Here is a 16,284-nt window from a genome sequence, read left to right as displayed (position 1 = left end):
CTTGGGTTTGTGAGGGAAAAGCTGATGGAATTGATGAACGAGCATTGGTGCATGCACATCTCTGGCATTCTCCCACGTGCGCTCTTCCTCAGGGTACCCTTTCCAGTGTATGAAATATTGGATGCCCCTTCCCCTCCTCCTAGAGTCCAGAATTTCCTCGACTTCGTATTCTTCCTCCCCCTCCACAATTACTGGAGGTGGGGGGAGCATTTGTGATTGTAAGGTACTTGGGGGAGGGTCTTTGGCTAGCAAGGCTCTGTGAAAGACTGGATGGATTTTCATGGATGCTGGCAGCTTTAAGCGATAAGCCACTGGCTTTATCTGCTGTACCACAGTGAAAGGGCCTACAAACTTAGAGTCCAACATCTTGGAGAGCCTGGTAGAGGTCAAAAACTTGGTAGAGAGCCACACTTTGTCTCCTACTGCAATCGCTGGCCCCTCTTGTCTGTGAGCATCTGCAGCTCTCTTGTAAGCACTCTTTGCCCTGTTCAGCTGCTCCTTTAACAACTCCTGTGCGGCTTGTTGCTCTTTAAGAAAATCAGCTGCGGCTGGAACAGCTCCCTGCTGGGAGGAGGTGGGCAGCACCTGAGGGTTAACCCCATAGAGTGCTTGGAAAGGAGACATCTTGGTAGAGGATGTAATGGTTGCCTAATCCCAAATACTCAGTCTCACAAGCTCGGGCTTAAAGATAACTGATTTATTAAAGGAATAGTATGCAAATACAGAGAAAGCTGAGAATGAGCAAAAGCGCACCAAATACAAACTTAAAACCCTTGCCTTCAATCCGGTCCCGCCCCAAGCACCCGTCAGCAACCACCCCCTCCCATGTGCCAGCAACCGTTACACACGCCTGGGAAAGTAACCTTGAACATGATTGCAAACCCAAACATACATTCCAAAGTTCCAAAACAAAGAAGAGAGCACGAACGGAAAATACCAGGAAAGAGCAAGCTGAGTATACACGGAGAAATGGTTTGACATGTGAAACGTTACGATGTTAACAGAACATTGAAACGGGGAACATGACAGAGGATTGCACAGAGTTGTTATATGTAAATTCTGCCATGGGGAGCAGGGCTGGCCAATTGTCTTGCTGATAAGTGGTGTAACACCTGAGATACTGCTGTAACCATTGGTTAATTTTCTCAGCTTGCCCGTTACTAGCTGGATGATGTGATGATGATAGGTGGATCTGGACCCCTAATGACTGGAAAAGCACCCTCCAGAACCTGGAAGTGAACTGAGGGCCTCTGTCACTCACCAAGTGATTTACCATGCCTCTATACCGAAAAACATGGCCCATAAACAACTGCGCTGCGGCTTGCGCAGATGGGAGGCCCTTGCAAGGAATAAAATGTGCCATTTTAGTGAAAAGGTCCACCACCACTAGTATGGAAGTCAGCCCCTGGACCGGGGGTAAATCAGTGATGAAATCCATGGAGATTGTATCCCAAGGCCTACTGGGGGTGGGTAGGGGTTGCAAGAGTCCTGTGGGCTTCCCTGGGAGAGTCTTGGCTCATCTACAGGTATGACAAGAAGCCACATAGCCCTTTATGTCTGCAGTCATCCTAGGCCACCAGTAGTCTCTCAGAGCTCTATGGAGAGTTTTGAAAACACCTCCGTGGCCTGCCATTTGATGATCATGGCAAAGTCTCAGTACTTCTTCCCTCAATGAGGGGGGAATGTATAATCGCCCGCTATGCCAGAGGTTTCCTGCTTCTACATTAAAGGGGGAGGCAGTGTCTTGCGGGCCCCTCTGGAGGTCATTCATCCTGGCCCTGGCATATGGGTCCTGTTGCTGCTGAGCTCTGACTCTTGTAAATAGGTCCTCTGCTTGTCTGCCTGCTGCTAAAATCTCTGTCTGGTTCCCCCTCATAGACTGATCAAAGTTGTGAGGTTGTAATATAGTAGCCTGTACCTCCTGGTGAGTAGCAGGGGTTGCCTGAATGGATCAAGACAGGGCATCTGCCAAACGGTTCTGCGCCCTGGGAACATAAGAAATAACAAAATTGAAACGGGAGAAAAACTGGCTCCATCTGATTTGGCGTGGGGTGAGGGATCTGGTGTTTTGTAAAAGCTGTAAATTCTTGTGATCGGTGCAAACTTTCACAGGAAAGGTTGCACCTTCTAGCCAGCGCCTCCACTCTTGAAATGCTGCTTTAATTGCTAGCAACTCCTTGTTAAAAACATCATAGTTTCTCTCTGCTGGTGAGAGCATGCGTGAAAAAAAGGCACAAGGAAGCAATGTATTCTTAGTTTTGTTTGTATATTGCAATAACACCACCCCAGTGGCAATATCAGAAGCATTTGAATGTATTATGAATTGCTTTGTGGGATCAGGGTGCTTTAAAAGTGGCTGGGATGCAAAGAGTTGCTTAAATTCTTGGAAGGCTGCTTGCTCTCTCTCTCCCCAAATGAATTTTGATTCTTTCTTCAAAAGCTGTGTGAGGGGTTTAGCCCTGTCACTAAATTTATTTATGAATCTCCTGTAAAAATTGCAAAACCCTAGAAATCTTCGTACCTCTTTCACATTTCGGGGGAGTTGCCAAGACTTAATTGCCTGGACCTTAGAAGGATCCATGGATATGCCTTCTGTTGATATTTTATAGCCCAGGAAATGTAATTCAGTTCAATCGAAGGCACACTTCTCTAGCTTGGCGAACAGCTTGTTCTCTCTCAGTCTTTGTAAGACATTACGTACATGGGTTACATGAGTTGTAGCATCCTCAGAGAATATTAATATGTCATCTAGATAAATGACCAGATACTTATCTAGTAAATCAGCGAAAATTTGATTCATAAATCGGGAAAATATGGCTCCTGCATTAGACAAGCCAAAGGGCAAAACAAGGTACTCAAATTTACCAAACCTGGTATCGAAGGCAGATATTCATGCCCCTCTTTCATCCGGATCAGATTGCTTTCTGTAAGCGATCCAGCAGATCAGATATTAGCGGCATGGGATAATTTTCTTTTATCGTGAGTTTATTGAGGGAACTGAAATCGTGGACCACTCTCATGGGTGCCTCCTGGTTTGCCGGTGCCAACGAGTCAGGCTTCTTTGGTACGAAGAAGGTAGGAGCAGATGCTGGGGAAGTAGATGGTCGGATGAACCCCTTTTGGAGATTAGAATCCAAGTAATTCTTTAAGGTGGCTAGTTCCTTGGGGAACATGGGATATTGTTTCCTTGCTGGAATCTTGGCTCCTGGTATCAACTCAATGGTGCAATCACAGTCCCTATGGGGGGGGGGGGGTAGTGCTGTGGCTTCTTGTTCGCTGAAAACATCTGCGAAATCTGCATACTTGGCTGGCAACTGGACCCCCCCTGCTTCCGTGACTGCATTGGTTGCTGGAGAGAGGAGAGTGGCTTGAATCTTGTGGTGCTGGCATTCCTTAGCTGGGACAGAGATTGCTCCCGTAGTCCAGTTCAACAATGGGTTGTGGATCTTCAGCCAAGGTGTGCCCAGGACTATAGGCACATTAAGTGATGCAGTAACATAAAGTTGGATCTTCTCAGTGTGGTCTCCTGTTTTTAGTTGCAAAGGTTCTGTGAAACTTCTAATTGGCCCTGCCTTGAGGGGCTGGCCGTCAATGGTCTCAACTTCTATGGGACGTGGCAATTGTATGGTTGGGATGTTGAGGTCTTGTACAGTGTGTACATCAATAAAATTGGTGGAAGCTCCGGAATCCACGAGGGCCTCTAGCTTGATCTGGTGCTCTGGGTTTACTTGCATTATGACAGGTAAGTAGTAAAAGGATTGCCTGGAATCCTCAGAATGAGCCCTTCTTAATTGGTTGATGGTCTCCCTGCTGAGCTCTGTGGAGGGAGACCGATGGAGTTTCCCTGGTTGGAAGTCGAGGTGGAGGTTGCTCTTGGTTCTGCTGCTTGCCCTGGGGCTCTTACGGAATTTGCTTGGCTTCTCACTGGGCAAGCTCTTACCATGTGCCCCTGGGCTCTGCAGTAGAAACAGAGGGCTCTCTCTCTCCTTCTCTGTCTCTCAGCCTCGGAAATAAGCGTCCTGCTCGCCCCGATCTGCATCGGCTCCTCTGGTCCTGAGTAAAGAGATGCTGCGGAGAGAGCTGGAAATCCTGGAAGCGCTTTGAGGCCCCTGTTTCTCCCCGGCTGCATCTGTCTGAGCTCTTCTAGCCTGGCGTCTACAACCACAGACAGTTGATATAAACCTTCTAGGGTAGCTGGTATTCCCTGGCGCACTAATTCATTTTTAATTTCCTCATCCAGCCCGTTTGAATTGGTCTTTCAAGGCACTCTCATTCCAGTCCAGATCTCCTGCTAACAGCTTGAAATCAGCAATGTAAATTCCCACTCTCTTGTTGCCTCGCTTGAGCTTCCGAATTTCCCGGCTGGCAGTGACCTCTCTGATCGGGTCGTCAAAGTGTGCTCGGAACCCTGCCAGAAAATTCTGGTAGTTGTTGAGAATTGGGTCATTGTTCTCCACCATGGGAATAGCCCATTTGGCTGCTGGGCCCTTTAGCAGACTTAAAATGAAGGTGACTCTGGTTCTGTCTGTGGGAAACTCTGCCGGTCTGCTGTCAAAAAACATTGTGCACTGTGTGAGAAAGGTTCTCAACTGTCCTGCTTCTCCTCCAAACTTCTCCGGTAGACTGCCCTGGGATCTCAAGACTACTAGTGGAGCTGCTGCTGTTGCTGCTGCTGCTGGCACCGGTTGTGGGTTAATCAGAGCTGGTTGTTGTAACTGCTGTAGCATGGCTGCTTGTAATGTGTTGATCTGGAGATCTACTTGTTGATGTTGTTGCAGTGCTGCTGCCAGTTGTTGGATGGCCTGCCGAATTTCCTGGTTTTCCGAAGACATTTTCCCAAATGTCTCTTCCTTTTTTTTTTTTTTTGTTCCTCCCTCTTTCAATGGGAGTAGAGAGTTTGTTAGGATTGATGTCCTAACAGCCAGGAACCACGCTGAGACAAGGAATAGGTCTCTAGTGCTTTATTACTGCTACATTAGACAGAAAATCCTAAGAAACTGAAGAAGTGTGGGAAAAAACCCAGACAGATAAACCCTAAAGTTAAGGCGGGTCTGATCTGTGTCTCTTTGAATGGCTGCTTAACTCCTCAGTACTATGCATGCGTTTTCCCCCCTGGATAGAGGCCCCCTCCTGCTCACCATCCGTACTCATGATACCTAGGACTGTTTTACAAATGAATACATTTTAAGCTATCATAAAATAGCAGTTTAAATCCTTCTTTCCTCCTAAGCTACTTTGCACGATTGTTGGGAGGCTTTAAGTTTTATTCCATTCCGAGCCCCCAGAAGAAAGGATGAAATATAAATACTTATAAATATTTTAGAAGAGTTTTTTATTTAATTCATGAACACCTTGATTTTCCTTTTGTGTAAGTATGTGAGTGAGTGTATGCTAGAAGCCTTTTTAGCACTTTTATTAGAGTGTAAGGTTGTGAACTGACCACTAGCTCAGATTTGAACCACTCCATCTCCTTGCTTCTAGTGAATTAATGAAGTGAATGTCTAAGGAGCCATCAGATTCATAAATCATCAGAAATGAGAAGGATAACACATAAAAGTCTTTTCCTTTTGTTCTGCAATTTATCATTTTGCTTGCACATTAATAAACAGAGCTCCCTTGAGGTAAGCAATGGAAAGATAAATTTTTCTTCCTAATTTTCCTCAATCTTAGCCAGTAGATCATAAGTGAAAAGAGTGCGCTTGTCAGAAGCACGTACCATTGTGGCAACTCTTTATATCCACTGCCACTAGCAATAAATAAAGAGGATTGGTGCTCTGATAAATAATTCTTTTTGTTCATACAACAGGTGCCAGGTTTCCAAGTCCCAGGCTGCCAACAAGACCAAGTCGAAAGCGAACATTGTCCTTATCACCTCTGTCTGATCATAGTTTTGACCTTCAGACCATGATCCGCACATCTCCAAACTCCTTGGTCACAATTCTGAACAATTCCCGTAGCAGTTCTTCAGCAAGTGGCTCTTATGGACATTTATCTGCAAGTGCAATAAGGTAAATCTTGATAAGTTGAAGGAATTTTTAGTATATATAAATCTTGCAACACTTCATAAATCCTTCTATGAACCACTTATATAACCTTCATTTCAAGCAATGTATTAGGCACAATATTAGGGGAAGATAAAAGGAATGCTGCATGTTCCAAGCATATCTATTATAAAGAATATGAAGGGTTTGCAGGAGCCCTCCAACACTAAGTACATGTCATTTAGAATCCTGTGAGGAATAGGACTTCTTATGAGAAAATAGAATTCTTTTGCTATTCTTTCTTGGTGACTGCATTCTGGAACAGATTGCTTATACGTGAGGCAATATATAGCAATTAATAGCCTTATCCTTATAGAGTTGACTTGTTTGTTTTGAAGCCATCTAAATTAGTAACTATCATCATTTAGTGGAATCATGTTCCATAATTTATCCATTTTAAGAAGTAATTCAGTTCACTATTTTGCAATGTCTCAATTATCCTTTATTTATTTGACCAGGTTTAAATATTGCTACTACTTAAGGGTCCATTTAAATGCTTTTTGAGCTACTGGAAAAATGACAGTTTATGAACGCTATCACAGATGGTTATAAGGAAAGGCCAATTTCATTACAACAATGCATTTTTGGTTATTTCTATTATGATTTTGATGCATAATTAATTCCACTGATAACAGGTTCTAGTCTGGGCAGAAAAAGGAGACCTGATTAATGGTTTGTTCTATTACTTCTGCCCAGTTCAGAAGACAAGAAAGTTGAATAGGTGTTTAGAGGAACTTTAGTAGCTGTTGGAAAAAAATAGGAGAAGGAGCCTTAAGCTCCTGAATGAATGGCAGAATATGAATAAAATAAAAGAGGCTGGATAGCATCACAGTTAGAGCACTGCCCTTTGACATGGGAGACCAGGGTTTGAATCCCGGCTGGTATCTACCTTACCAGTAGGTGTCCTTGAGCAAAGACCCCCTAACACTTCACCAGCCTACCTCAGATATGAGAGTGACACGAGCTAAGAGAGTCATGCCAGCTTGGGCATTGCCTGGATCAACAAGGTCCATGCCAGATTTTGGGGAACCAAGACAATCTGATGATAAGTGGGCTACTGGAACAAACCATACATGGATAAGACAAGAGAACTTGGAATTGATGGAATGCTACTGCAACAGTAGACTTAATGAGAATGGATATATGACATGTATGAGGGAGCTATGGACAGACAGGAGACCTACATCCACACTAACTGAGAAACAGATACTCAACACTTCAACATAGTGAAGAGGAAGCTGCTGTCATAACTGGAGACAGACTAACTACACATTACATCCTGGACTCAAGAAAAGCTGGAAAAACAACTGGATGTGTAGCCAGCACCTGAAGCTGGAACGTCGCTGCCACCTCTTCCTTTACAGAGCACAGCAGCTGATACGAGATATAAGATCATTTATTTATTATTTATTTATCAAATTTGTCACTGCCAATCTCCTCCCACTGGAGGGACTCTGGGCGGTTTACAACAAAATCCTCAGTAAAACAATAAATATATAAAATACATTATAAAATTACAAATTATTAATAATATAGATAAAAATAAAGTCCAAATGGCTATATCTCATTCAGTCTTCATGGGGAAGGGGTACTTCAAGGCACTAGCCAACCCCAGGCATGCCTCCTCTCCTCTCTGCCCCAGGCCAGCTGGCAGAGCCAGGTCTTCAAGTTTCTCCGAAAGGCCAGGGGGCAAGATGTTCCAAAGGGCAGGTGCTACTGCAGAGGAGGCCTGCCTCCTGGACCCCGCCAGATGGAATTCTCTTACCGATGGGGTCCGTAACATGCCCTCTCTGCAAGATCGGGTGGGGCAGGTAGATGTAACGGGGAAGAGGCAGTCCCTCAGGTAGCCTGGCCCCATGCCATGTAGGGCTTTAAAGGTGATAACCAACACCTTGAATTGGACCCGAAAGCAAACTGGCACACAGTGCAGCTCACGTAGCAAAGGTGTTATATGCGCCCTTCTAGGGGTGCCACAAATAGCCCACGTGGCTGCATTTTGGACCAGCTGAAGCTTCTGGATACTCTTCAAGGGTAGCCCCATGTAGAGCGCATTGCAGTAGTCAATATGGGAGATAACCAGGGCGTGAGTAACCGTTCAATAAACTACCTACAGTCAACCCTTGAGACCGATTACCAAGGCTCAATGGAGAAGTACCATCAAACTTTTAAGCCAAAAGTTGCCAATAGAGCCCTCACAACAATCCCTACTACCACCATAACTCAGACCAATGAACTGGTATACGCTACAGCTGTTGTAATCCTGGAAATGCTTGGCTACATGATCAAGAGGAACAGCAGTACATACCCTCCCTGGAAAATGAGGTTGGAGGCTAAGATCAAGGCAACTCAAAGAGAAGTTAGTCAGCTGGTGGGACTACGTTGAAGAGTATGAAGATTAAAGATAATGCTTGGCTACTGAAAAAATACAAGGGCCGACTCCATCTAAAGCCCTAGAAACTGCTAAACAAAGGCTCACAGTGCTGGCTACCAGGCTAAGGAGATATAAGAGAGAAGCAGAGGCCAAAAAGATAAATGCCTTGCTCTCCAAAGAACCATCCAAGTTTCCCAACTCCCAACTGCAGCATAACAACGCATTAGCAGCAGAGCCACCAACGGCACAAACTGAACAGTACTGGAAGAACATATGGGAGAAAGAGAAGACACATAACACCAGTGCAAACTGGCTGTAGGACCTGAGAGAGGACCACAGCAATCTCCCAGAAACGGAACCAGTCACCATCACAGCAGCAGACATCCAACAGCGGGTCAAGAACTTGAAGAGCTAGACAGCACCTGGCCCAATCACGATCCACACCTACTGTAAGGATTGCCTATTCTAAAACACCATCAGATTCATAAACAAGATCATAAAGATATCTGATTTATTAAAGAATAGTATGCAGGATCACAAAGAAAGCTGAGAATGGAAAAAGCACGCCAAATGCAAACTAAAAAACCCGCGGTTCAAACAAAATCCTTCCCCCCGTAGAATCTTCCCAGGCTCACAATCCCAGGTGCTCCTAATGGCTTCTGATGGTCCGCGGGAAAAGTCCTTGAGCAGAGCACATAACCCAAACACATTCCATTGAAATGAACATAGATACAGAGCTTGGCACAAGGTTTCACAGCAGCTCCCTCCCAACAGAAACGCGCGTCAGCACCATGGCATGTGAAACATTACGATGTACAGTGCACATTGAAACAGTGAACATGACATACTGCCCCCCAAAAGAAAGAAAACATTAAGCGGCAGGCTTCAAAGGGTAAGCCAAGTGGAAATGGTTAACTAAATCAGGAGCATTAACATGGCGAGCAGGCACCCATTCAGGATGAGGAAAGCGTTTCCAGCGGATCAGGTACTGGAGGGTGCCTTGAAGCTTGCAAGAATCAACAACCTCCTTGACTTCAAAGTGCTGTTGGCCGTCAATCATGATCGGAGCAGGAGGAGGAGGTTGGGATGCCAGCGGGAAGAGAGGTGGACAGGCTTGAGTAGGCTGCAATGGAAAACAGGGTGCAAGCATTTCAAATTGTGAGGCAGGTCCAACTTAACAGTAACTGGATTGATAAGACCAACAATAGGGAAAGGACCAATGAACTTGGGAGCAAGTTTTTTAGAGGGCTGTGGGGACTTGATGAATTTGGTAGAAAGATACACTTGATCCCCAATTTTGAAATTGTGTTGCAAAGAATGACATTTATCAGCTTGAAACTTGTAAGCAGCCTGGGCATCAGCCAAAGCCTGTTGAATCACTGGCCAGGAATCAGCCAACTTAACAGCCCAGTCAGAGGCAGAACAGGATTGGGGAGGGGTTTGTGGCAGCTCAGGGATGGGAAAAAAGTTGTGACCAGAGACCACCCGAAAAGGGGTTTGTCCGGTGGTCTGATGGACAGCATTGTTGTAAGCCACTTCAGCAAAAGGCAGCAAGTCCACCCAATTGTCCTTATGGTAATTTATGTATGCTCTAAGGAATTGTTCAAGGGCAGAGTTCAAAACCTCAGTAGATTGGTCAGTCTCAGGATGCGACTCTGTGGACAGTGCCTGTTTGGTGCCAATCAATTTTAAAAATGATTTCCAAAACTGGGAAGTGAACTGTGTCCTGTGGTCGGTGACCAAACAGGAGGGGCTACCGTGGAGACAGTAGATGTGGATGAGAAATAGGCGGGCCAATTGCGGGACCGACAGGATGGACGCACATGGAATGAAATGGGCTTGTTTGGAGAAAAAATATTTTACAACCCAAATGACAGTCTTCTTCTGACTGGGGGGTAAGTCCACAATAAAGTCCATAGAAATCTCATCCCAGGGATGGGATGGGCTGGCCACTGGCTGTAGAAGCCCCTGTGGTTTACCTCCTTTACGCTTTGACATGGCACAAACAGGACAGGAAGCAACACAGTCTTTTACATCATGTCTTAAGGTTGGCCACCAAAATTGATGGTGAACCAAATGCAAGGTTTTGACAAAACCAAAGTGTCCAGCAAGTTTGTCATCATGGGAATGCTGCAAAACATCAGCTCTTAAAGTTTCAGGCACATAAAGGCGGTGTGCCACCCACGCCAGACCGTTTTCAAAAGAAACATTGTCTTTATTAGCTAGCAACCAGGTGTCAGATTTCAGTGCCTGGAGAAAGTCCTTCTGTAACTGACAAGGAACTTGCATTTTCTGCTTCCCAGATGGGGCTGGGGGCGGGGTTGCCTGCGCACGGGTCTGGCTCCGAGTGATGGCAACCAAGCCCAGTTGTGGTTCAGTGAGAACAGTCCCAACCACATCTGCCACCTGGTCAAGGTCCTGAGGTAACCGTGACAAAGCATCGGCCAGAAAGTTTTTCTTTCCCGGAATAAATTTTAACTGGAAGTTAAAGCAACTGAAAAATTGAGCCCAGCTAATTTGTTTAGGACTGAGACACCGGGGGGGGGGGGGTGCGGAGGGCTTCCAAATTCCTGTGATCAGTCCAAACCTCGAAAGGGCATTTAGTACCTTCTAGGAGGTGACGCCAGGCTTCCAAAGCAACTTTTACAGCAAAAGCCTCTTTTTCCCAAACATGCCACCAGCGTTCAGTTTCAGAAAATTTTCTGGACAAATAAGCGCAGGGTTTCAAGTGGTTTTCAGAATCTCTCTGTAACAATATAGCCCCAGTTGAGGAGTCAGAAGCATCAACTTGGACCACAAAGGGGCGTTCAGGATCGGGATGCTGTAGAATAGGCTCAGCAGTGAAGAGGGTTTTTAACTTCTCGAATGCTGCCTGGCATTCAGGTGTCCAACTCAGCACTGCCCCAGGGTTTTTTACCTTGCGTGTCTCCCCCAAACCCTTGGTACGTAGCAAGTCAGTGAGGGGCAAAGCAATCTCAGCAAACCCCTGGATAAATTGCCGATAATAATTACTGACCCCTAGGAAACTTTGCAATTGCCTCCGGGTGCGGGGGCGTTCCCAACTTAAAATCACCTGAATTTTTTCAGGGTCCATTTCAATGCCCTTGTCAGATACCCTATAGCCTAGATAGTCAAGTTGGGTTTTGTGAAAGGCACATTTGGAAAGCTTGGCATAAAGCTTGGCATCTCTAAGCTTACTTAACACCTGTTTGAGGAGGCATTCGTGTTTCTCCTCAGTTTCAGTGTAAATGAGCACATCATCCAAATAAACCAGGACCCCTTTAAACAAATGATCATGTAATACCTCATTAATCAATTTCATGAAGACCCCGGGCGCCCCTGCTAACCCAAAAGGGAGGACTTTGTACTGAAATGAACCCAGTGGACAATTAAAAGCAGTTTTCCACTCGTCTCCAGCTCGTATGCGGATGCGAAAATAGGCTTCACGAAGATCGAGCTTGGAGAAAATCTTGCCTTTTGACAAATGAGCGAACGTGTCTTTCATTAGTGGCAGAGGATATTTGTTGTATCTTGAGATGGAATTTAACCCCCGATAGTCTGTACAGAGTCTAAGCGTGCCATCTTTCTTTTCCTGGAATAGCACAGGGGCTCCAACTGGGGAGTTTGCAGGTTCAATAAACCCCCTTGACAGATTTTTGTCGATAAAGTCCCGTAATGCCCCAAGCTCCTTCTGAGTCATTGGATAAATGACAGCATGTGTGCAGCAAAAAATGGCTTTGTACAACTTTTCCCAAACCAAGTAGAAATTTCTGTGCCACAATATGAGTATATAAGTAAATTCCAAATACATGTAATAGCAACATGTTAAAATGTTTATGTATTACTTAGTTAAAGTATAGAAACTAGAAACTACAGTAGTATCTCATATACATTCTTAAAAACTGCACCTTCAGCTCATTTTTTATTCCTGGCACCTGCCCCCTGCAGTTTCCTTGGCAAGATGTCAGAAATGGTTTGCCATTGCCTCCTTCCCAGGTCTGAGAGAGAGTGACTGTCCTAAAGGCACCCAGCTGGCTTCATGCCTAAGGTGGGACTAGAACTCAGTCTCTCGGTTTCTAGCCTGGTGCTTTAATAGCTACATCAAGCTGGCTCTATTCATACATGCTTACAGATTATAATATAAACTCACTAGTCACTGATAACTGATATGTGCAATCAATATTTTGTAAGCATTTTAAATTGTTTCTTGGGGGGTGGGGATTTGATATTGAAATGAAAGAAAAATTTTAAAAAAGAAAATGAACTTGAACCTTGTACGGCCCAAAACTCAACAGATATTAATTAAACTTGTTTTGGAGGGTGGAGGGAAATTAATTAAACCGTTTTTGGAGGGGGGGCACTCCTATGTGCTCAGGAGGGTCTGGGCTCATGCCCAGCAGGTCTCTCGCTGGGCCAGATCCATTGCCACTTAGCTGCAACTGCAAGGCTGGGAAAGGACTGCCTCCTGCTTTCCCCAGAGCTGCTGCTCAGTCTGTGCCATAGCAGTACCAAGCGACCCTCGCTGCTGCAGTTAGACTGAGGCAATGAGCTTGTGCAGGACTTCTTACAGATCACGAGCCTGGAGTTCAAATTATTATTTGAGGATAACTTAATTTTGTATGTGCTCTACTTTTTACCTTTTGCACCAGTTTGATGAATAGTGTGCACACGTATACATCCCACCTTAGCAGGAATGTGGGTAGAAAGACACTTCGCTCTATATATTTCTTTTATTTAAAACATTCCTGTGCTGCTTCCTGTTAGAATAAATCTCAAAGCAATTTCAGCTTTGGTGGAGGTACTTTGGTTTAGATACCTCTGCTATCAACTTTTTTTTCTCAGAAGGCTTATCTTAACCTTTCCAGTCATTTTCCATGAGAACTTATTCATTACACAGGTTGTAAATTTTACTTGAAGATGTTACCTGTTTTCTCCCTTGCTCTTTTTACTGGATAACTAGATAATTGTAATTGCTCTTAGTTTTCTGTTGGTTTTTTTTTTTTACATTATTTAACATTTGTGTTGATTTTAATTGTTGACAAAATGGGGGATTATACATTTTTAAATCAAATAATTCAAAATGTATCAATACATGCTGGGCAAAGGATATATGTTGGAGAGACAAGATTAACAGTTGGACCAGTGTTCAGTTGTCTGATATATATGCTGATCATTTCACTTTTGAACCTGGGAAGAAGCCTGGGTTATGCCATATCTAAGGATCCTGCCACAAATCCCCTTTTGATATCATGCTCCCTTTGCAAGGGAAAATGGAGAGATTCACATGAAGGTTTTCTTTCTAGAAATCCAAAGCATGGCAAAAATTGGCAATATGTAAAATCAAGTGTCTTCTGAGGTTTCTTTCAAACTTTGAAAGCATAATGAAGCTTTTTTTGCCTGACACCTGACCTTTTCTGTTCTGTATTTGAGCAGGCTATCTGAGCATAAACATGATATTAATGAAGTCTTATTAATTACAAAGTTTTAGCAGTATCTGGTTAATTTCACCTTTCTTCTTGGCAGAGATTATGTTAAACAAGTTGGAAAGGGATTGAGCAGTTGGGGGCCAAGAGTTTGAGGCAAATTTAAACAGAAGGGGGAAGAACTGGAACATCCAGTTGAGTGCAGGAAAAGTAAAAATCAACATGGTTACCTAAATCAGCTTTTTTTTCATAAATCAAGTGTTTAAGAGTAAAATAAGCTCTTACTGCATAAAACTTATGCATAAAAACAATCTTTTGCATTATTCCACATATTTGAATTGGTGAGCAAGATACAATCAATTAGAATTTCTTTTCAAGTTAGTTTTGAAATATGCATGCATGCATACATACAATATCTTCCTAAGCGTGAGAAACAATAAAAAGTTAAAAGGACTGACATGTTATAGAATGAGAAATATTAGCCACTCTGGAGTCTTCTTCTGTATTAATGAAACTATAGCAATAAGCCAGGGCTGGAAAAGTGCAGCCCATGCCCTCATGCAGCCTGTCAGCACTCCTTTTGTGATACCCAGAAGTTTCCTCAGAGGGCAAGTGGCCAAAAATTAAAGATGATAGAATTTGTGCAATCTTTCATTAGTTCCAAATATTATTATGGAATTTAGAGGTTTACAGAAAGCATATCTGTCTGTAACTAAAAAAATCTATATAATAAAAAGACCTATATAATATTAATTATATTCATATATAATATTAATTACATGAATATAATTACATCTGGGCATTTCCCATCAGGGGCTGCAGTGGAATCCATACGACCATTCTCTGTTCCACCAACCAGGAAAGTAGTAGCCCCTTGTTCAGAAATAGCCTGCTTGCCAGCACAGTGGAGGGATTGCAGTACCTTTCTCTCTCATTAATCCTGTGCACTTCCTTTGCATCTTTGATCTATCAGGCTGGCTAGCAGGGGAAACAGACAGAACTCTTGTCATCCTAACACTTATTGTTTCATTAATCAGTGAGCGCTGAAGGGAATGGCACTGCTGCCAGCAAGTGACAGTGGTGACCAGCAGCCAGCAAAATAACGTAGGTGCCGGCAAAGTGGTCTCACACCCCCTCCCCCCCTCCCCACACACAATGTAGTAAAAAGAGTCAGGAGGACAGCCACACAAAACCTTCCTCTGGCAGAAGCTATAACACACTTCTTTGGGAGAGAACCAGCAACACAGAGATGTCAGAACAGTTCTTTCCGACTTTAAATCAACTTTCTGGCTAGCACTCTTTCCTGTTTTTTTTTTTAAACAGGTCTCGTACTCTTTCAGAAATGTATTAAACTCAGATTTAAAACAGAAGGTCTAGTCCAAAAGAACACTAAACCGCTACATACAAAAAGCTCGGGAAATTTGCTAAACTGACTAGAGGATCTACATACTTATTTGGATGCTGGTTTTGTTTTAAAGAAGGATGACTTTGGCTTTTAAAAATGGTATTTTGCCACTCTCAAAAAGTTATTTTGGGGGAGGGGCTCAATGGGTCACAAAAAATGGGGTCAAGGTTACCTGTGTCCCATGGGTCACAGATACCCACGCATGGCATGACTTAAAGTTCTGCAAACAGGCGTCAGTTATCAGAAATGCTCTAGAGCAGTGTTTTTCAAACTTGGCAACTTTTAAGACTTCAGCTCCCAGAATTCCCCAGCCAGCATGTTGAAGTCCATACATCTCAAAGTTGCCAAGTTTGGAAAACACCACTCTAGAACCTTGTGGAGGAGGAGAGTATGTGATTTGATTTTCTTTTGATTCTCAAGACTTTTTCACATTAGATATGCAAAATTTCATTTAAACACCTTAAATGATGTTTAAGGCTAGAAATAAGGAATTAAAGCATATATAAAACATACTGGCTTCAGTTATTATAGTCATTATAAAAATTGGAAGAGCACAAAAAAGGAACCGGATGTTTCTTGGCATCAGGTCCCTTTCTTTCTGCAAAACCTTTAGTAATGCCTTAACAGCTTGTTGTTTTCCTTCATTGGAAGAAATGAAAATAGTTTTTCTCCACAGATATTCAACATTATAGTTTATATATAGTCCATATAGTGCATATCTCTGTAAGATAAAGAACTTGCTCATGTAGATAGTATTCCTTTGTTTTATAATACGCTTTTCACCTAAGAAACCTAAGACTACTTTGCTACAGGTCAGAAACATACATTCACACTTCCTAGGCAATGCCATAAAATAAGTCAGCAAATGCTATTTAAAAGAGGGAGAGAACTGCAATCCCATGGTGATTTTTGCAAAAGAAAGAAAAAAATGATGGTGCTAAGTATGTGACAGAGAGAGGTTCATTCATTAATTACGTCACATACCTTAACTGGAGTTCTTAGTTCTACTTATATTGGGCCCCTGATTTTTTTTTAAATCCAAAT

The 16,284-nt window shown here is 43.4% G+C and overlaps 1 protein-coding gene across 1 annotated transcript in view; it reads left to right on the top strand.

Annotated features, from left to right (window-relative positions):
• GLI3 (GLI family zinc finger 3) overlaps nt 1–16,284 on the top strand; it is a 268,366-nt gene that overhangs the window by 179,446 nt on the left and 72,636 nt on the right. Inside the window, exon 10 of the mRNA XM_063304165.1 lies at nt 5,807–6,008. Coding sequence (XP_063160235.1) covers nt 5,807–6,008 — 202 coding nt within the window. The remainder of the gene's footprint in view (nt 1–5,806; nt 6,009–16,284) is intronic.

Source organism: Candoia aspera, chromosome 4, assembly GCF_035149785.1.
Source record: "Candoia aspera isolate rCanAsp1 chromosome 4, rCanAsp1.hap2, whole genome shotgun sequence".
In the NCBI taxonomy this organism is placed as follows: Eukaryota; Metazoa; Chordata; class Lepidosauria; order Squamata; family Boidae; genus Candoia; species Candoia aspera.
Note: the sequence above shows the minus strand (reverse complement) of the source record. Positions and strands in the feature narration are given on the sequence as shown.